Source organism: Stegodyphus dumicola, chromosome 1, assembly GCF_044657685.1.
Source record: "Stegodyphus dumicola isolate Sdum_Otavi_A_Nest chromosome 1, ASM4465768v1".
In the NCBI taxonomy this organism is placed as follows: Eukaryota; Metazoa; Arthropoda; class Arachnida; order Araneae; family Eresidae; genus Stegodyphus; species Stegodyphus dumicola.
Window position 1 is genome coordinate 261,711,434 of NC_140768.1, and position 23,743 is coordinate 261,735,176.

Consider the following 23,743-nt stretch of genomic DNA (forward strand, 5'->3'; position numbering starts at 1 on the left):
AGCCGGAGCAGTGTCAATGCGTGCTTAGATCCATATTGAAGAATTTTGATTGTATAGTATGCTAAGAGTGTTAACTTGGTAATATCTAAAGAACTTGGCAGTTGAGGCAGTTTTAATACAATTTTTATTTTTAATTGACATTTGTGGCCACAATCACTTGGCACTCTAGTCGTGCCTTTCCACAGAGAGCAAAGCTGAAGTGCATAGTTATGCAAGATGGAAGAACGCAAAGAGAAAAGTTTTGGTTTACAACAGTAGTTTCAATTCCCAATTATTACGTCATCAGAGTTGCACAGGCCATAGAATGATCTAGAAATGATGCAATCCAGAGAAATTATTGCAATTTTTAGAATAGAGAGGGAGAATTAATGTTTTAATGTTAATTTAAATTATAATTTTGATTCACATATTTTTTATCTTGCATATCCCCCCCTTCAAAGAGAAAAAGGCGTGGCAACAGAAAAGCCTTTTTAGAAGAAAGCATTACAGAATTAGCAAAACTAGGTAAATACAACAGTGAGAAAAAGTCACAAAATTTTGATATAAATAACTTTTTTTAAATAGCAAAATCTTGTGGGTATCATTTTAACAATAAATTCAAGTTGAAAGTTCTATTGAAAATTAAAAGTTTTCAAGGTCATCGTAAAAGTTGTCCCAATTTTTCTCAAGAAAGTTCACAGTCCTGTAAAATCTTTGCTTGAATATCATAATCATAATATTTTGCAGTCCTTAGCTTGAAAGTCTTAGCTATCAGTTTTTATACAGATGTTACCAATATAAAACAAAAATTTTCTTTTACAGATTCATGAAATTTGAATTAATTATTTATAAAATAAGTCACATTTTCTTTAAAATATATATATATAACACGGATTTTTGTTGTTTGACTTCTGAATTAACATCCATTAACATTACAAAATCGCAAAAATTTCAAAATTTTATAATGTAATTACATTTTCATTTAAAATAATATACTATTATTATCTAAATTTTTAATTGACTTATTTTTTACAAACTGGAAGACCCCACAGCTTTCTCCTAGTACACACTTCCAGCTATTTAGGCTGTTACTTGGAAAGGCCTCCGTTCCTTTTATAAGGCAACTGGCCTTTGCGAACTGCATTACAACACCCCATTTTAAAAAAAATAATTAACCACACTCCATTATATTAAAAAAAATATAAATTATTATATTCGAAAAAAAAATGGGAGCCTTCAAAGTTTATCTAAATATATTATGATCCATACATTTTTTAATCAACCTAATTGTATACTACTTATTATTTCTATACTACTACTCAAAAACACTATTTTTTTATCATATTTTCTACTAAATTTTTCATAATTATTTCATTCACTTAAAAATTCTCATCAACAATTCAAAATTTTCAACATAAATTCAACACATCGATACATTAATATCCTTCCCTATGAACAATTTAAATAGCTTAAAATTCGTTATTTAATTTGCTCACACATACTTATGAAAAATTAATGAACAAGAATTCCACACAGAATTATTTTTGTTAGGAGAGTCAACTATGGTCGAGAAACTGGCTTGTTTTTTTTTTCTTTATACCAACCACGATCCTCTGACCATAGTTTAGCATAAAAGTGCTACCACATACATATTTTTCACATAATTTTTAGAAAAACAAACATTTTCTTTCTTACATTATTTTTTAACAATTATTTTCTTTTTCTTTCTTCTTGTTGTAGGATAATATTCATTTTTAGTTTATATCACAATGTTTTGTATTGAATTTTAAAATTACTTTAAAACATGTCAATGTATTGTTAGTTACCTACGATGAGAAGAATGAATGCACATAATACAATTATGCATAAATTGTGTATCTTCTAAGATTTATATAAAAAAAAATGTTCCCTGCAAAAATTTTAAACATCTTCTATTCAAAAATTATTATGGAACCATATTCATTGAAAACAGTGCCTAATATTTGTGAGCTTATGTGTACTTACTGGCATCAAGAGACTTCATCAGCATCTTCATTCGATGAAAAGGACTTGACAAACTTTTCAATGGACATTTTGAAAAAAAATTGAGGACTTTCATGCTTGTAATTTATTTATTATTACTCTTCCATATAAAATTTAGTTATATGTTTATTTATAAATCACTGTAAAATTGTATAATTCAAAAACTTAATCTTCCATCTTAATTATATGAGAAAACATCATGATTTATGATAGGACCTAGCTAAAGCCTGTAAGCTATGTCCTGGATGTTTCTTCATGCCTTTCCTCATACTTCTTGCTTCAGAAATCTACTAATGCTTATCTCATCCGGCCTCTTGTTTTTGAGGGGGGGGATGTAAAATATAAAAAAATATTGCGGCTTTGCTCAATACGAACCAGCAACCTTTAATTAACTTTCTGTAATTCAGGATCTTCTCCCTAGACCAGTACTTTCCAGAACATTTTAGCTTATTATGTAACCGCTTCTATAAATAGAGAACTCTCGCCATTTTGTGTCAGAAGCTCCTCTCTCCCTCTGCTAGTAAGATCTATGCTGCTGCGCTTCTCATCTTTTTTCCTTTTGTTAGAATAGTTATGACATCAAAAGCCTAGATTTCATCATACTTAGTTTGAAACACTATTTGATATATAATTAGGAGAATTTCATCTAAAAGAAAGGTTATCTGCCATAGGAATTGAATAAAGATGTGCAATTAAAAGCAAAATCCTTCTGCGACATCTTTCTGCTGCCTTAACACTCAGCCACAGCAATGCCCGGACTTTGATGCCAAGCTTCGTCATTCATGTCCACGACTGCTAAAATATCATATATATGTATATACACAGACACCTGTGTAATAGATCTATTTTAAACTATATTTAACAATAATGCAAGCATATTTAATATGTACTTAATAATAATATATATGGAATTTCAAAAAATAAGTTGTTAATAATTGTAAGGATTTAATTTTTTAGAGAAAGCTAAAATTTTTAACTAAGCATTTTTTTTTTTTAAGTTCTTCTTTTCTCATCCTGAATATATAGAACATTATGCAATGTCTGCATTGCATAGAACCTGAAGAACGGCAAGCTGTTCTAGTTCCACTGCTCATTGGCTTCCAAACATATGAAAAGTATGTTGCAAAAGGTGGAAACATGGTTGTGTGTTTGCAAGGATCGTTGCTTGTACAAGCTATACTTAATTTTCAGAAGCCGATAAAAGTAAGTAACTATTAGGTTGGATAGCATTATGTTCATTTATTTCTTTTTCTGTCAATCTTATAATTTTTTTCTTTTGAGATTTGACAATTGACACTTTTAGTTTGCTGTAGAAACAAATACCATGTATTTTTGTTTACAACTGTTAGTTTATGGCCAGTTTTAACATGGGTTGCAAAAGTAAACATTTTCGGCTTATTTTACTTTTTTATTTTCATAAAGGCAAGAAAGCAGCTGAGGCTTACAAAGTGATATATCAAGTTTATGGTCATTGATTAACAAAGTGCATGTGTCAGAATTGGTTTAAAAGTTTTATTTCTGCAGATTTTTCACTTGAAGAGACCAGTATTCTGTCTGACCTTCTGAAGTTGATGATGACAAAATTGAATCAAATCATCATATAACTAATAATTAAGCAATTGCATCAGGTAATTTTTCTGGGACTATCTATAATTTCTACATTTGGATGAAGACTACATAGCAACAAAATGTTTTTTATCATTTTTCCCTTGATAAATAGTTAGACTGATGTCTTTATGTGTTAGTACCGTAGTCACATGCAATGAATTTTTAGACATTTTTACAGAGACTGGTATTTCTCTTCTTCAATGTTTTATACTTCCTACAAAGCTTGTACTTTTGGATTTCAATGCCTCTGCAAGCTTCAGTGTTGCGAAAAAGTTATCTGCAGTGAAATTTCTACCTTTGTTTTCATATGGACTTAATAGTTGCAGTACTACATATTCAGAAAGAGAAACGTTGGATAGACTTTGTTTATCATTTCTAAGATAAGGGAATCCATTTATTAGATATTTTGAATCACTATCTGCAGCTAACCAGACTTGATTCCAAATTTATTCAAATTCCAGTTCAAGTCCGTTTGCACAATATATACCACATGCATATAAAATTGCTTCTACTGTTATATTCCATTCATTTTTATGAATCTGTTGATGAGCTTCATTTTCAGTGCATTTCTTTATGTGCTTCAGTATCCATTCATCTATGAAAAGTCTCCAGGCACTTGATGGACTGTTGTCTATAATATTGCATTTACCTTGTGGTGTTGGGTCCCCAACTTTCTTAAATATTTTACTTTGACTTTCTTCCTTTATTATTTGTTCCTAATTGTACTACATTCCAAACTATCCCATCTACGCTAATTCATTATTATCAACTTTGAATGTTACTGCTGATTTCTTTTTGGATTTCCTTGAGTGCATGCATCTTTTCTTAGAACTTTTTTATTTTCTTTTTTATCTGATAAATTATCATCATTATTGCGATGAGAAGATCCAGCGATTGTTAGGGCACTGCCAGAGTCATTATCACTTTCATTTTCTTTATCTGAGTTCCAATTTTCTTCATTAGTGGACAGAAGATTGCTGAACAGGCCTGAACGATGTTGTGACATCTTATCTATCCTTATACTAAATATACTAGAATAAAAGCAACTTCCAAAAGTCTTTCAAAATATTCATTGTAATTTTCCACTACATTTGAACTCTGTTGCTGTTTCGAACCTTGACTTGAAAACCACACTATTCCCCACCTGGTTCAGTCCCTTTGAGGAATTAGAGGATGAAGCAGATATACTTTACAGTTACTCCCGAGGAAATGCACCTGTTTTTCTTCATTTAGCCATAAACATTTCTTGCGGGTCAAATTAATCCGCTTCGCGGTTCCAGGTATAAGTGTTAATAATCAGAAATTTATATATGTTACGCAGTTTCAAATTTGGTAAGTTATTGTTTACTTTAAATTATTAAAAGCCATAAAAGGAATTTGTTTTCCAATCAATACTTTTCTCATGGTGACAAATTAAACATCGGTTTGGGTCAAATTGACTCACTCTGCAGTTCTCTTGTTAAACATTTTGCAGCATTTTATGAACAATGTGGCTGTTGGGCTATGCACTTCCATTACCTTGAAAGAACCTCTTTTCATGAAGTCGTTCATTTATGGTTGAGAAAGACCAGAAATTATATGGCACTAAATCTGGGGTATATAGAAGGTATTTTGGTGTTATCAAACAGTGCTGCCAGTACAGCAACATGTGGCCAAATTGTTCTGAACCAAAAATCACTCTAAACAAATATGATAAATTTTCACTCTTATTGTTCCACACAAGTGAGTTTAGGGAAAAATCATATGTAGTAAAAAGCTAAATAAAAAAGGAAAACATTGCAGAATTTAAAGTCGTCACACAGTCTGGATTCATTGCTCTATGGAAATCCATAATAAATAGTATGTTCTTCATGTAGTCCCAGACCTTATTGCAAAGATATGCAAGATACTTCCGTTACCATAACTTGGTGATAACAGTCGTAGCCAAAGGCATTTTTTGCCGGTAACTTGTTTTTCATTTTAATCATTGTATTTGATCCAAAATCATTCGTAAAAATGAACAAATTGTATAAAAACTACTTCTAGTAGCTTCAGTGACAGTGCCATTGCAATGTGGCTTTTCAAAATAGAGCAGTAGTGCAATATATCTGATGGGCATCTGTGTATATAACTCAATAGTACTCAGTTGAAGAGAGGTTATTTAGACAAATATGTGGATGCCTGTAGCATTTGAGATAGGTTTTGCTTCTTTTCATTGAAGGGAAAATATATAATTCTATCTTTGATTAATAATCATCACATCTACAGAGCTGTTAAGGGAAAATGAGTTTTTTTTTTTTTTCCTTCTTTCTTTTAAATTTAGAAATGACATTTTTGGAGACATCCATTGCTGATACAACTTTGATGACATTTTGTCCTACTTGAAAGCATCCATCTGCTTGTTTGCATTCAAATGATGTCTCAAAACATTTTGCTGTTGGTATTTGCTGTAAATCATGATATTTTATTGAAAATTTATGGTACCATATTCCAACACCTATAATATATATAGTATATATTTTTCTGTCCAGGCACATTCCAACTATTTTTGAGTGAACTGTAGCTGGTATAATATACGTCCTTCTTTATGTAGATAACAAGGGGGAGTGGATAACACTACTCTGATGGCATCACTCCTCGTGGTGACTGGTGTGGTTATGTTTGTTAAGGTTGCATATTACTTATTGCGTATAGAATAAAATTTTTAATATAAATCTATGAGAATTTCTATTGCAATATATAACAACATTGCAGGCATAAGAGAAGTTATTTTAGGTTATTGTCCTCATTATGTGAAGATCTTGCTAGCAGCAAGAGTCTCTCTAGTTAAGAGTTTAGAAGCATTCTGAGTTCTTGTCTTGTCTAAAATAGTTTGCAAACTGAATTAGACATACCCTCTTAATTTTTTATTGTTTTTTACATCCTCTAATTCATTACAGCTGAAACAATATCAGAGAAGAAACAGGATCATTGGTCCGTCAGGCCACCCTGAAATCGAATGGTTTTGGTGACAGACAGAATACAGATCACTAAAATCCCTTGACACAGGTCATGAAATTATGATTCTTGTAATGTCAAATGGGGCCGTTAACTGAACGAATTATTGCTTCTGCAGTGTTAGAGCCTGTCGTCTCACACCTCATAACAGCTCGAACACTGCGAACTGTGGGTCCCTCACTCATGAATTTCTTATCTTTGTATGGTCCGCCCCAAAGGATTGCAAAATAGTGCTCTTTGCAGTTTTCTTCGTGCAATCATGTTGTTCCTAAATTAAAATTAAATGGGGAAAATGGATAAATGTATGAAATAAATTAATATCTAAGAAAGAAGATTATATTTCTGTACTTAGTATTGATATCTAGACTTATCCATTATACAGTACAAAGTCCGTAATCTGGACTTGTCGGGACTTCGGCAATTCCAGATTAAGGGTTTTTCCGGATTATAGATCATCAGTTTAAATCTGGTAAGATGGGATGCAGAAATTATACAATTAAAAATATGAAACTGTAATTTATGAAATAAAGAGCAATTATGATCTAAAGGGTATCAAAATTTACAAAAAAAAAAAAAAAAAAAAAAAAAAAAAAAAAAAAGGCTTAATATTTATTTGTTTACTTTATTAAGCATTTCTTTCAATGTAAGTTGTTTAAGTTGCTTCGTTTTTTGTGCTAAACGCGCATACGCAAACATTAAACGTGCGTGCGTAAAGCATACAAAAAGAAAAGTTTGCGGCTTTGAAGTCCAGATTATAGATAATTCCGGATAATGAATGTCCGGACTTTGTACTGTATTAATTTCTGCCTTAAATGTATGTCATATAATCTCATAATAAATTGGACATTTTATTTGCTCATTTAGGTAGTGAAGAGTATTCTGAACATGAAACCAAACCAACTTGAGTTTTTAGCTTGCCATGTACAAAGTTGTCATATTCTACATTCATTTTTCATTTCTGCTTCTGTGGGTGAAAAAAACAAGGACAAATTAATTCATTTGTTAAAAGTAATACTTGCTTATATATAATTCAGTTTTGTTGTTATGGTGTGATTTAAATTTTAACTAAATTGTATTGAATAATGGATTATTTTTTAACCCTTTCGTAACGGCGCACCCTTGTTTAAGATGCCCGTGCAGGACGGAAGGTACTCGAAGGCAGTCACTCTACAGGATGGTGGTTTCGCATTGCTAAGCCTAATTTTATAAAAAAATGTCAGAAAAAAAAGTTTCACTTCTAGCATCGTAATTTTTGGTATCATTTTAGATTACTACTTGAGCTCTTATATTAAAATTAGCATTTAATAACATTTTTTTCTTTATTTTACATGAAAATATATTTAAAAAATTGCTTATCTTGTAAAATAATTTCAGAAGCACTATTTTAATTATTCCAAAGTTTTAATTTATAAAATCCATCAATAAAGCTTTAAATTAATAAAACAATAGAATAAAGACTTTTTACAGTAAGAAGTGACAAAATTTAAAATTAAGACTGAGGGTGGTAAATTGCGAAGCACAAAGAAGTATCGCTTTCTAACTTTTTAGAAAATGAATCATCACTCTCATCAGTGTTAATAAATGGTTCATTAAACATATGAGTGTATTCTTCCTCTGAAAAATCCTTCACTCCATAATAGACTGGAGGTGAGGCTTTCCGAAATAAAAAGAGAACCCGAAATATGTCTGAAGGCAATGCAAAATGTAATAGAGCTCCACATAGTGAACCTAAAAGACTGTACGTGCTAGAGGAAAAAGTAGAATAAAAAAAGGAATTGGATTTAAATCAGACACGCAAATGTTTATATTAGCACGTGGCGATTTAAGAAGCCCACCTCCATTTACGCCCTCCCCACCTTTTCAGCAGTTGATGAGTAAAATACCAAAGTCAGGCAGAATATATCAAGGTCAGGAACATAAAACTGTGCCCATTTCAAAAGTAATGGACGTAGAATGCCATCTAGTGGTCTTCAGAAAAAGGTTCCAGCTTAAAATGCATATACGCATCATCTGTCCTTTGAATGCAATCTCTAGTGATGCGTGGATGGGACGCCCGACTGTGAGAGACGTTCATGGGGAATGCATATATGGCACGCCCGTCCTGAAAGGGTTAACAGGCTTATATTGTCTTTAGGAGAGATATTTAGATTTTCCTGTACTTCACAGTTATAGAAAACCAACATAAAACTATTGTGTTGCATTAATACAGGGTATTTTTAAAAAAAAAAAAAAAAAAAAAAGAATCATCTGATTCTAAAAAATCATAATTATTCAATTTTTAATCCGTTTTGATCGAATAATGTGTAGGTAGAAAGAGGGAAATCTTGAGTTTTATGCAGTTGGCGACAGGACGTGTAATGCTATTTCTTCAGCCCCTGTTTAAGTGTTTGTCTAGACAACGACTGCACAACAGAAATCATTTTGTATTCTGTGCTTTGCAAAGTGAGAGTCCATTAACAACTGTTCAATGTGATTCACCTTTAATTGGGTTTGTAAAATAACTTTATGATTAGTCATATAATATAAAATTAATCTTAAGTTTCTGTGTTCAGTATTTTTCATAATATATACATTTCATATTGGGTATTTCTTTTTGAAGAATCCTGTATTTTATACGTGGAAGTATTAAACTTATGCAGATTTCACTATGTGTAACTGTGACTGAAAAAGTATTCAACTTGTTCATATTCCTTTATAACAAAAAAATAGAATGTATTGGAGAAGGGAAAGTATAGTATAGTACTGCTGTGATCCATGCTAGTATTTAATTTAATCTGTTGATTAAAATATTAATTCGACCTTCATTTGCTGCATTAGTTAGAAAACATGATTATGGAATCCTTCTAAATTTTAATATTCCTCCATAAATATAAAGCACGAGTTCATTTACCAAATTATTCATTTATTTCATATGTTGAGAAACAAATGCACATTAAAAACATAATGATAGTTTAAGAAAGTGTCTGAATTCAAATTCATGTAAGTAGACCCCATTTTCCTCATATTTTACTTTTAAATGTAGTAAATAAATGTAGTTTTAAATGTAGTAAATGTCAGTTGCATTTTATATAGATAATACAGTACAAAAACTTCAAATACTTTATCTTTCATATACACGCATGGGCCAATGAATTAGAAACCTTTGAATCCATGCTAAGGATGAAGTATGCAAATTTTTTTTATGACATGCGTTGTAGTTAGAAAGCTACGACAGTCAAAAGTCTTTAATCCGGACTCGTTGGGACTTCAGCGATTTCGGATTATCAATTTTTCCGGATTATAGATCATTAGTTTAAATCTGGTAGGATTGCAGGCAGAAATTATAAAATTAAGAATATGAAACGGTAATTTATGAAATAAAGAACAATTATGATCTAAAGGGTATCAAAATTTACAAAAGAAAAGCTTAATATTTATTTGTTTACTTTATTAAACATTTCTTTCAATCTAAGTTGTTTAAGTTGCTTCATTTTATGTGATAATACTTTCTCTTTAATTCTATAAACAGACATAATTTCTTGCTGAGATACAAAGTTCCGCTGTTCAAGTCCTGTAATTGCTGTGTCGAAAATACCGACTAATTTGTCAATCGAAATTTTTTCGTTTTCAATAACCTCTGTGTCTCTTTCTTCGCTATCGGAAGCGAATTATAATGACGAGGAATTTGATTTAAATCATATCAAAGACGGAGTACATCGAGATGAAATACTACATTTAGTAAGGAATTATAAGCCAAATAAAATAAAAACATCTGCCCTGAAGATAAGGGTAGTGCTGACAGATGAACTTCCAGTTCATTGCGCTCCACGACGTCCCCCCCCCACACACACACGCAGAGCATCAGGAAATTGATAAACAGATTTCGGAATGGTTAGATAAACAAAGGATATGCCTTTATCCATTTTTTGCAGCGATTCCACTTTTTGTTTAATGGACTTCAAAACATACTTTCTCTTTGTAGATCCTTTACATATTAGTAAATATATATCAGAAATTCTATTTGACATAATCGAAAGTTCAAGCTTACTTTTATAAAATTGCTCTAACAGTCTGCAAAAAAATAATAAGCTGAATCCAATTCGAAGATTAAGCAATCTCCAACTTTAACTGAATTAGATAATTTTAGCTTAGCTTATACCGTTCGTTATACATTAAACGTGCATTCGTAAATGTATTTTGCACATGCACACACGCATATTCGCCGCTGTAAAGGTCTTACGTGCATGCGTCAATGCGACGCATGCGCAGAAAGTTTGTAGCTTTGAGGTCCAGATTATAGATCATTCCGGGTCCGAATTAACGACTTTTGACTGTATAAGTAAGGTGTAAGGGTGCTTTTCAAGATGAATGAAGTAAAATGGGGAAAACGACAGATCTTTCACCATTTGAAAAAGAACTTATTGATGGTACCTGTTTATCAGGGGCCTCGATTTCAAAGACAGCAAATCTCACTGGGTTCCAAAAGCAGCCACATCAAAGGTTTTCAAAAGTTGGAATCAGAACACACAGTCCTTCTCCAGAAGACTGCAGTTCGAGTACTTCAAAGGGAGTGATCGGCGATGTCTCTGACGAATTGTACGTCAGAACAGGGACTCTACTGTACTGCAACTGGTACCAGATCGTCAACCAAGACTGTTCCCAACAGATTTCAGCTAGAACCATGCGTAGAGAATTGCAGAGGATAGGAATGCATAGTCAGGTGCCTGTGAGAAAAACCACTCATTTCTGCCCGACATGCAAGTATTTGTTTGCAGTGGTGTTGGGAAAGAAGACACTGGACATCTGAGGATTGGGAACAGGTAATGTGGTTGGATGAATCAAGCTACACCTTATTTTGCACTGATGGAAGACATAAAATTTGGCGAGAACCCCATGAAGCCATGAATCCATCTTGCCTTACTCGCACTCTGCAAGGGTCTGGTGGGAGTATCATGATATGGGGCATGTTCTGCTGGCATGGAACTGGTGCCCTGTTGTTCCTCGAGGGTACACAAACAGCCATGAGATACCTAGATATACTGGTAGATCAAGTGCACCTTGCAATCCTGCATTTTTACCCTGATGGCGACGTATACTTTATGGATGATAATGCAACCGCACATCATGCCAGAAGTGTTCAAAATGGTTCGCTGAACATCAGTCTGACTTCCAACACCTTCTTTAGTTACAACATAGCCCAGATCTTAATCCCATAGAAAATGTGTGGGGTATGTGGAAAGATGCATGCGATAGCACTCTTGTCTTCCATCTAATTTACAAGATCTAAAAAGTTGCATAGCCAGTGCATGGTATTCTCTAGATGTAAATGCACTCTAGAAGCATATAGCAGAGTTGCCACACTACCTGAAAAACCGGGAAAAGTCAGGGAATTTGAAAATTGACAAAAAATGTCAGAGAAAAGTCAGGGAATTTAAATATTTTAGTCAAAATCTGGAAACATCAGGGACTTCATATGACGATCCCCCAAAAATTGATTTTTACGCCATCCTTAGAAGCGATTATTTTCTTGGCAAATTATGTATAGTGTGAGCGTCATTTGAGCAGCTGGCGTAGAGCCAATTTTTTGCAGCTCCTATTAGATTGTCTTTTAGAAAGGCAGCGCAACTTTCCAGCGACTTTGGTTTCCAGTAACCTCGAGAATCGAGAAATTTGCATGTGCAGTACATGTTTAATGAAAGTAAATACCTTCCCATTCTCATATAAAGCAAAATCAGTTTAATCTTAGTATACAGTATACATGGGATTTGGCGACATGATGAGTACTGAACGAGTCATTTTGGTGTTGATGACAATTTTCAAAATCATGCTAAGGCCGTACCATATATTAGGATTTTACTACAAAATCTTTTAAACCTTTTTTTCCCTTCTTTTTTCTAATAAACGCCTTATTTTTCATCTTGCAGTAAAATAAAAAATAATAAAAAAAAAAAAAATAGTAATCAGTCATGTAGGCTAACCATTTAATATAATTATATTCACCAAAATACCGTTGGTTATTGTATTTCAGTTTTTAATCTTAACTTTTTTAATGTTGTTCATATCATTTAATGTGGCTTCTTCCTTCAAATTTATTTATTATTAGATTATAATACAGTACAAAGTCCTAAATCCAGATTTGTCAGGACTTCAGCAATTCCAGATTTGGGATTTTTTCCGGATATTAGATCATCAATTTTAATCTGGTAAGATGGCATGCAAAAATTATACAATTAAAAATATGAAATCGGAATTTATGAAGTAAAGAGGAATTTTGATCTAAAGGGTATCAAAATTTACAACACAAAGTTTAATATTTATTTGTTTACTTTATTAAACATTTCTTAGAATAAAAGTTGCTTCCACAAAAAATTCAAAAAGTTCCTTTTTCTTTTTTTCTTGTCATATACAGTCAACTTTCTAATGCCATACTTTTCGCATAATTTTGAATTGGATATGCCTTCTTTAGGCAGCCCCAGAATAAAAAACTCTTTTCGACATAATCGAAAGTTCAAGCTTAATTTTTATAAAATTGCCGTAATAATAACAGTCATAAAAAAGTAATAAGCTGGATCAAATTAGAAGTTTAGGAAGCAGCGTAGTCTGCTACCCTGGTATCATAAATTAACGCAAAATCACAAAAATAGCGATAACTCCCTCAAAAATAAGCCAAACTGTGTAAAATTTGAATATGTTCCCAAGTAAGAGTAGCTGATTAAAACTCCAATATGCAAATTAGTGGCGCTGCACTCGGAATACGTCATCTGCGAGGAGTATAAAAGTCCATGTTTGAGAGCAAACCCACATATTTCACTGTGATAGTGACATCAGAAATCTGAGATAGCCGATTCGTAACAATGATCTCCAGGCATCATTTGCCTGCAGAAGTACGATAGAAAGCCATTGGGAGACTAGAGGCAGGACAAAGTCAAACAGAAGTGGCCAAATGGCTAAATGGGAGTCCTTCTGTGGTTCATAGACTTTGGAGGCAATTTCAAATCGCAGATTCGGCACCTAGGAGGTTCAGCGAAGGACGGCCAACTGCTACGCCGAGCACCGATTACCGATATTTGACATTATGTGCACTCAGGAATAGAACTGCTACTCTGACTCTTCTTAGATCCTTCCTTGCTGCAGCCACCGGAAGGTTGGTGTCAACGTCAACTGTGCGTAGAAAGCTTCACGAATTTGCGTGTCGCTCACATCACTCCATAGGAGGGACCGTTTTCAGTGGGCACGACAACATGTCCACTGGACGCCTGATCAATGGAGGGTGGTTCTCTTTACGGATGAGTCCAGGTTTAGTCTAGAAAGCGATAGTAGGCGTTATTTGATATGGAGAGAACCTAGAACCCGTTATCATCCGTCAAACATCTGTGAAAGAGATGCATATGGAAGGGGCAGTGTCTGTGTTTGGGGGTGGCATCTCTTTGGGTGGACGCACAGACCTCCATGTCTTTCCAAGGGGAACTGTGAATGCTCAGATTTATAGAGATGACATCCTTGATGTTTATGTGCTCCCATATGCCAGGGCAATAGGTAATGCTTTCCTGTTACAGGACAACAATGCAAGACCACACAGGGCTTGCATCGTAGATGATTATCTTCAACAGGAAACAATTGTGCACATGAAGTGGCCAGCTCGATCCCTGGACTTGAATCCTATCGAGCACATTTGGGATGCTTTAGGGAGACGTCCAGCTGCTCTCACCCTTGCCATGCTTGCAACTGCTTTGCAAGAGCAATGCCTCTCGCTTCCTATGGAACTGATAGACTGCATAATTGAAAGCGTCACACATCAGTGAATGTGCTGTATTGCGTCTAGAGGCGATTATATTCCATATTGAAGGTACTTATACAATAGCAAACTGACATCTTCGATTTGTTCATTTTATACATGTACTAATTTCTATACTACCATAATTGCCTGGTAATTTCTTTTTATGTTATTTCATACCTTACTATGTGTTGTATATTGTGGGTAAGTTTCATAAAATTCTACATGTAACTTTTTCAGTAATCGTGATTTTTGTGATTTTTCCTTATTTTATGATAACCAGTGTACATTAACTGAAATGCCTTAGAATCAGTAAAGATAATTTTAGCCTAGCTTAATAGTGTCTATTATACATTATTGGCTGTGTATCACAAGATTGGCAACGAAAGCCAAGTTGTTTCGCTAAATTTTGTCTTGCTCCTATTGCATACCGAATTAAACCTGAATTTTATTAGTTTAGTTATTTACTATACCTACATTTATTTCTTGTACATGCTTAAAACTAATCTGAGTTCTGAATAAATAAGTTTCCACATATATGTAAGGCTTTATCTAGGGTCGGCGCTAGATACCGCCTGGTGCAGTCTCTACGGGTCCTAAAATCTGCTTCAAAGCACTTTTCCAAATTCTAAAGGTTTTATGGTGAATAACATATCAGTTATTCTTAACTAAAATATTCATTAATAAAATCTACTTTTAGCATATGAAAAGAAATTTTTGTTGAATTTTTCTTCGTCAACATTTCTTAGAGCATTTAAAAATCTATGATCATCGCCAAGCGTATGATCATCGCCAAGCGCAGAAAAGGTTGCCTTACTCTTGTTATTCAATTACTAGTATAAAAAAAACTTTAGACATCACTGAATGAGTTATTACTGAAGCTGTCATTACATAAACATGTGGTGATGAAAGCATAATATAATTAATATATGACTCGCCAGGTCGGCGTCAGGGATATAAAATAGGTGAGTGTTTGGTTTGAGATGTATGCCAAGCAGATACTCAACTACGGAGCCAAATTATTAATCTCATAAATTTATGCTTACAAGAAAGTTTTTTCATAATGAGGTATTTTATTTAATCTCTAAGTGAAATTAAGGATCAGAATTTTTAAGTGAAAATCTCTGCATGTTTTATTATAAGAGGAAAAATTAAATGTGCATGCATAAAGCATACCCCGCCCCCCAAAAAAAGTGTGTGTGTGGCTTTGAGGTCTGAATTTTAGATTATTCCGGATAATGGACATCCGGGTTTCGCACTTTGTCCGGTACTTTCAAATTTCAGGCAATTTTCTCTGTCATACTCCTGAAACTAATTATAGCAGTATGATAGCATACCATCACAAAATTTAATGCACATATTTTTTGCTTATGTGTGCTTCTAAATAAATATAAATACCTGAATTTATTTTTAAATATCATTAAATAGATTTCTTTCTTTTGTTTAACTTCAAGATGTTTGCATAAAAAGACATTTTTTAATCCAGATTTGGCAGATTCTAATATTGGTCTTCAGTGGAGAAAACAACTCCTATCATAGTTATAACAGTAATGCTTTGGGGATAAGTCATATGTAATTGGCAATTTTTTGTGTTTTTAAGTGGTACCACAATTAATTTGCCTGTCAGTACAGCCAGTGCGCACTATACGGATAGACTGGAATTTTCTTAAAACACACCTGGAAAAACTGAAAAAGTCAGAGAATTTCATTCTCCTGTTTTGAGTGGCAACCCTTATGTAGACTTAATGCCCAAACAAATCAGAGCAGTTATTCATGCAGAAGGTGGTCCAATAAATTACTGATCTTGGGTTTCTAATTCAATGGCCAGTGTGTGTAGAAGTAAACATATAATGAGAACAAGATATTGTTGTTCTTGACCTGGGTAAATGTACTATTTTGTAGTGTTCACTTGCTTTAAAACATTCATTTCAGTTTTTATTATTATTATTATTATTATTTGAACAAGGATTTATTTCTCCATTGAAAACTAAAGAGAAAATTTTTCATGTTATCAATAATCATGTTCATAAAAATGTGATATCTAAAGAGTTTCAAAAATAAAATTAACACTTATAGTTTTGTTAGGGCTTAGAAATCTGCTTTTATGTAATTTCAGAATTATTTAGTACACTACTTTTTCTAATTAGTCAACATTTAAAAATTATTCCAAATTTAGCTGGTGCTTAGAGTAATTTTAAATAAATGTATTAATATTATATATTGTTTTTTAAAAATAATTCCAAGCACTTTTTAGAGACCTAAGCCAGTCTTTCTCAAAATGCATGAGTTCTCTATAAAATCCATTCAATCTAAGAATGAGTATTGCCATGTATTAAATTTCAGATTAGCTTGCTCATTATCCACCGTTTCTTTCCATGACACAAAACTTAATTTTTTTAATTTCACAGCATTAAAATTCAAAATTTTTTTAATGCCAAAATAATTATTTAAGCAATATAGGAATTGATATATGATGAGTTCAAATTATTGTCTGCCAAAATCAGCAGTTTTTCTGTGTGATATAAGATAAAATCAAATTGTTGGCTATTTAGCAAATTGCTTTGTTGAAGGTATTTACAAACAGTGACAGTTGATGCTCTGATGCAAGCCAAGCATATAGTTGAGCCAAAATAGATGCTTTTTCATGCAGTTAACCACAAATATCAATATTCTACAACAGTCAGAATACATATAGAGCCTATGTTTAGGAAATGATTCCACAGTTTGTTGAATACTCATCCTGAATTTCTCAACACCAATAATTTTAATTAATACTAAGTAATGTCTGACTGATCTGTTTTAAACTCTTTCTCATTTAGTCAACTATGACTTGAGGTCACTGCTACTGAATACTAAAAAGAAATAAAATTTTCTTTGAGTATTTTGTATGCTGCTATTCATTTTATTGATAGCAGCATTAACCTTTTTTTCTGTTGGTGCAAAGAGAATGAAGTTGTCATTAAATTCAATGAGTTTTGGAACCTTGAATGTCATTGTGTAATATCCAAGCACTGTTGAACTTTGTATATGATAAAAATTTCTATAAATTGAATTGTGTCAAAAAAATATGAATTTTGATATATTTATTAATTCAGTGATGAATTTCTTTACTTAAATGTGATTTTCTTTACTTAAATGTGATTTTCTTTACTTAAATGAGCAAAAAGATGTGATTTAAAGAGTATAAACTTATTAAGAAAATTTTCAAATTAATAATGATAATTACACTTATTTATCAAAATACATTAAATATGCATTTATGAAATGGAAAACTTAAAAGATAATGTCTATTAAATATTGCAACACATACAAAATTAAATTTTTTTTTACTGTGGGTGATACTGTTCAAAACACTTCCAGGTGTGTAGATTAGTAGCACATATGTTATAGTCCCAAAATAAGTTTTTCTTGGGTGGTTCACTTTGTGCAAGTGTTTTTACCCTTTTTATTATTTTTATACATTTTGGGTAATGCTGTCTGATAAAATCTGAAAGATTTTTTCTTGGAAAGTTTTTATATGTTTTGGTTAGGTGTCAATGAGTTTAATCAGTGGATTAAAATAAATAAATAAATAAATAAACATTTAAAATAAGATATTTTCCCTTTTTATGAAATGATGAAAAATTTGTTAAAATCAAAATTTTAACTGATTGTCATCTAGATATTTAACACTTATAGATAATTTATTGGCCAAAGATTTAAATATATCAAATGTTGCTGAGCAGTTTATTCAAGTCATAAATTATTTTTTAAAGTATTAGCTTATCTGAGCCAATTCAATGAGTTGTTTTAACTATACAATGTGAAATATGTTGGAACTAGGTAAAATCCAGAAGGACAACTGCATTGCTGAAGTTCAGGAAAATTTCAAAAACAGCTTAAAACATCTTGATTAACCATCCATAAAATTGTTTGAAATGTTGAAATGTGATATTAAGGAGTAACATTTTCAGCATATTTTTAGCATATACTATTTTATCACAAAATATAATACCTTCTTAGCAACTGAAAAGGAAGCACTAGTAGTAGTTAAAAAAATATAACTGTAACTGTAAACTGCAATGTTTTCCCCTTTCTGTGAAACTCTTTTTGAAAATGAAGCAGTTGAATCACTGACCACACCTAAGCAACAGAAATCAACAGCCCTTGAGAAAGAATGCTTGCAGAAAAAGAATGGGACATTCTTGAAATGTTAATTGTCCACGTGCCATGCCTTTTGGATCTGCTGATGAAAATCTGTATTTAAACAGACTCTATGAGTTGAATTTTTATAATTACTTATTTTCTGTATTTTCATAAACTTCCATTGATTAAGATGATATTTACATTATTAAGGAAAGTAAAAAAGCAAAATACTTTAAATTATATTGTGACAAAAAAATCTCATGAATGGATAAAGACAGTCATGCCACTTAGAGGATTAAGCACAGCAAGATGATCATCAACATAGTCTGCAGTCTGTCTATCATAAGAAATGCTCTCGCCAGTGTTGCCTCAGAAATGAGCCTTGACCCATTTTTCAAAGGTGTGTCTTGAATATTTATTTTTCAGTTTGACATCTTGGCATATTTAAAGATGAATTGGCGATATTCATTTTTTGTTTTAGTTTCAAGTAAAATGCTCGTTTACCCTTTGTTGTCAGTGGATTAAACATCCAATTTCTGAAAATGAAAATTCACTGGAGTAGATAAAGCTTTTGCTTCTTTTGCAGCCAAGAAACGGTCTTTGATTTTGTTACGTGAGGTAGTTGCTGGATTTGCCATCTCTCTAGATGTATACTGAATAAAATTATGTCAAAATAACTTGTAGGGAAATAAATTTAAACTCTGTGCTTATTTTTCAAGAATAGTTTTACTTCTTATGTTTAAAAATCGTGCTATTATTTTGCTTCCCCCTTTTTTTTTTCAAAACGGTAGATGACATTTTCTACTTGATAACTCCATTTCCTGTAACATAGTATAAATAAGTATGAATAATAAACTTCATAATAGTATAATAATTTCATAAATGTAAAATAAATTTTTATAGTTCTCCTCTCTAGCTACTGTACTGTGAACATTCAAAGCAATTTCTTCAATCTGTGAATGACATTATGCTATATTTTTATTTCATAATTTTCTCTTAATTTATGTCTTGTACTTTAATAATGACTAAAAATTTCACTAAATGGATTTGTAATCATCTGAAAGTAAAAGTGTTTGTTGCTGCCTTTAACTGTAATTGTGCCGAACTTGGTGATCTTACAATTCAAACCTGAATGCTGCTAACTAGGCGGGAAAATTGTCAGTTCGTTCGTCGGCAGATACCAAGTTGCATCGGTGCCAATTGTCGAGAACTTCAATTCTAAGTAATGTATCACATATATTATTGTTAAGTTTTAATAAAACTACTAAAAGATATTATCACCTCATACAGTCCACATTTCGGTACAAACAGTTTTTATTTACATACCTTGCTGTCAAGAAATACTTTTTGTGAATATACTATTTTTCTGTACCTTCAGACTAAATCAAAAACTGGTAAATTTAATGGGGAAAGAAAGGGGGAAGTTAAATGAAAATCAGAATTGCTTTTACCGTAATTACCAGTGGTTTGGTTTATATTATTATGGATAGCCTCGAGGGTTATATGCCTAAGGGAAGGGATGGCTTCGTGGAGGACTTCCTAAGGGAAACTGGCTCACATATATGTTACACATGGGGAAAACTACAAAAAATCCGATGCAGCCAGCCCGATTCGAACCTCGGACTGAACTACCGTTGTTTAGCTCAACCACTGGTGGGCCTCTTAATTACCAGTGCCCATTTATGTATTATGCTGACTTTTATAGACACTGTAATAGCAAGTAACATAATAAAATCAGAAGAAATTTAAGGTCTTTTAAATTATTCAGTTACCTATTTTATATTTAAAATTAAACAAAATTTATATAATTATACAAAATTTGGATTTTATAACTGCAGTTAGCTTTCTTGCAGTAACATAATTTTGTATTAATATTTTCATAATAAAATGAAACTTATTTAATTACCATTAAAGATTAAAAATTCATGTTTACGTAAAGTATGCCATTGCTTGTGGGTCCCCAAGAACATAATAATGGGAAATGAACCACACAGTGTTCTTTATTATCCACAAGGGTTGTTTCGTCTCTGCAAAGGCTCATTGTTGCCGACTTTTCATAGTCTTTCATTTATATTGTGGCAAAGAAAATACTGAATCTAAAAGTATCCTCATAATGTAAGAGGGCTATCAGATGAAGAAGGATGCCTTCATGAAGGACTTTCAGTGAGGACATGGCTCATATTCACATTATGCATGCAATAAACCACAAAAAATCCCATGTGGCCAGCCCGTTAGCCAGAGCTGGAGCCAAATTTAACCACCAGCATTCTGCCTTTGTTAATAATCGTATCCAATCTAGCCAAAATAATGTAGCATTTAAGGTGTTCGTAGAGGTGTAGCATCTGAATTACTGTCACAAGATTCTGTTTCTTTTGAATCAGAATTGAAATTACTGCTGCCAGTTTCAATTATTAATTCATACACTATCTCTTCTAGACGTTCACCCTTATCCCAATAAGAATTTTCAAGTTTTTCTACATGGTTGCAGTGCGGCTGCTATTCTTGAGAAGTGACTTCATCCAAAGCTTTTTGTGTTAAACTTTTCAAATTTTCCAAGCTTAAGTTCCTAGTTACATTCCTTTCCCTGATCAGTCATTTAACTGATAACCAAACATATTCAATTGTGTTTAGATCACAGTGGTAAGGAGGGAGACACACAGCATGGTGCCCATTTTCTTTTATAATGTTGTCAATTTTATGAATTACTTTTTTAGGACGATTTCATTAAGTTAAACAATTTTGCTTTTTGCATTTTGGGATCGTAGCATATTGTCTTCCTCATCAGCCAATTTACCATTGTTTGCTTTGTAGCATATTTCGTGGGTGTTGGATCTTCAATTTTTGTGTCATATGGAGCATTATCCATGCATATCATACTTTGGGGTTGTAAATTTGGAAGAAGCTTTTACAACACCCATTTTTCGAAATTTTCATAGTTTATTCATGCATGGTAATCCTTACTTCGAGCTAATGCTTTATATACAAGTTGAGCACCTGGAACAAATCCTGTGGAACAGCCAGCATGGACAACAAGCAGTCTATTTTTTGAACTGACATTCATTTGTGTGCTCAAAACATGGGCCTTATAAGAAATAGACTAAACCAAATGGGTTTTCTCCCTCGTCTGACGTGTTCCCGCCTGTCACCTTGATCACATCCGGAGGAGTAGGGACGACTTGCAGAAATTTAACAGTGGTTGCGTATTGCAGCATGTATAATTGTCAAGCAAAAGCTGGTTGTAGCGCCTCATTTCACAAATTGTAATATCTATATAATATTTTATATATATACATATATATACATATTTTTATTTTTGAAACTGAGATTTATTTTTAACAATTAGCGTTCCAAATAATTATAGAGCTATTGTATGCTTTCAGGGCTGGATATTTTTTTAGCTTTTTCTATGCTGTAAGGAAATTTCTAAGTACTTCTTTTAGAAAATAATATTTTTAATCTGATCTAATAGAAAATTTCAAACAAGCAATTTTTATGCTTTTTATTGGTGTAAATAAGTAAAAAATACTAAAATATTTAAAAATGAATTTTTGAAAGTTTTGCTTAAAATTCTAAATTGTGCTGATTTTTTAAAATTATAGATGAGTATTATAGCATAATTTCTATAAAGGAATTTTATTTCAGTTATATTTCATAATACATCATAGTGATTAACACTTTTGACTCCTTGATTTTTATACATTTAATTCTAATATTAAAATTGTATTTAACCATAATAATTAGTTTTGTTTGTATTTTACACTGATTATTTTTTAAATTTATATTTAGTTTTGCATAAGATTTTTTTTATTTACGGTTAATTTAATTTATTAGCTCGAAGCGGCATTTTGCGCTGTTTCACTATAAATGTCCGTGTCTCCTTGCAAATTGTTGTTACCAAATATTATCACCCTGTATTATATTTAAAGAAATTAAATAATGAAGAATCTGAATGAATACATGTATGTTTCTCACACTGTGACAAAAATGACGGTATCTACAGCCATCAAATTTTGAATAATGTAATCCTCCACCCCAACATGGGCATCTGGACGGCCGAATTTCGAATTTGTTTTATTATCTATTTCATATTTTGTAAAACTTTAATGGATTTTTGATTAACAAATTCAACAATTTTAAAGCGAGCAATGGCAACACTGTACGGAAAATAACATTTTTATCTCCAGTGCGGAAATTCTAAAGATATGCTGTTTTCAAATGTTATGGGCGATGTTTCACATGTAGTTTATGGGCGAAGAACATGATATTCAATAAATATAGGTAACACACAAAACGTTAAAAAAAGGTTCCTTTTGGGCATTATATAAAATCTGAGTGCTTCTAGATTTTATTTTATCTTTTTTTTTTCCTTCATTACACTCAGAACATTTTATGCTCCGAATTTTATAAATTACTGAAATAAATGTTAATAATTTAATCATGATATAATCAAATAAATAATCGTTTTGTAATGTTATTATAGTTTTGAAAATCAATGCCTGAAAATGTTCATTAAATTTAAAAAAAAAAAAAAGAGATCTTGTTTAATCTTACCATATTTATTTCAAAGCATCACGTACTATCAATCTTATTTAATTTTATTTTTAATTATTTAAAATTAAGTTCATAAATTTTGTGCTTAGAGTTTTTACCGTTTTATCAAAGTAAAGATGTTTGTACAAGAATTACGCGTGAAAAAAATGTGCGAAATGCTGTAAAAAGTGCTTTAATGAGATGTATTAAATCCTATTTGAAAAAAACTGTGACTTTCACAATCTCATTACTATACAACGTATCACATTTAATAATTAAAAACAGTTATGTGATACAAACGCCATAATCTTCAGTGTTAAAGTAAACCAGATCGTCCCTACTCTTTCTTGCGGACATGTCGGTGACGCGCCCCCCCCACTCGGTTAGTCTATCTCTTATAAGGTCCATGGCTCTAAACTGTATCATGCTGCCAACATTTCCTAAATGTTAAATTGCTATCGATCCATTTGTTCTCAATGTAAACAATGTGGCATTCCCTTGCTCTGAGTTTCATTTCTCACAAATAATTATTCCTCCAAAATACAACATGAGGTCATTGAATGCAAATCTTTGCACAAAGTGTCTTTTTGCCTTATCGCAGGCAGTAATTTCCGCATGGATGGCACTTTCTTTTCTTTGATGTAAAGGTCTTGTATTGTCTGCCATATAACACATTTGTCAAAATTGTCAGTTTTGCACTTTTGCTCACTGGGGTATTTACGTTTCTTTCCAGGTGTACATAGAAGTTTA

General features: G+C 32.2%; 1 protein-coding gene across 4 annotated transcripts in view; it reads left to right on the forward strand.

The window, feature by feature from the left end:
* LOC118198965 (nucleolar protein 9) overlaps positions 1-23,743 on the forward strand; it is an 84,560-nt gene that overhangs the window by 58,112 nt on the left and 2,705 nt on the right. For 3 of the 4 annotated variants that reach the window (XM_085827416.1, XM_085827424.1, XM_085827421.1), the window contains 2 exons: positions 3,028-3,204; positions 7,450-7,593. In XM_085827416.1, coding sequence (XP_085683542.1) covers positions 3,028-3,204; positions 7,450-7,593 — 321 coding nt within the window. The remainder of the gene's footprint in view (positions 1-3,027; positions 3,205-7,449; positions 7,594-23,743) is intronic. The other variant, XM_085827419.1, reaches the window with a different exon arrangement.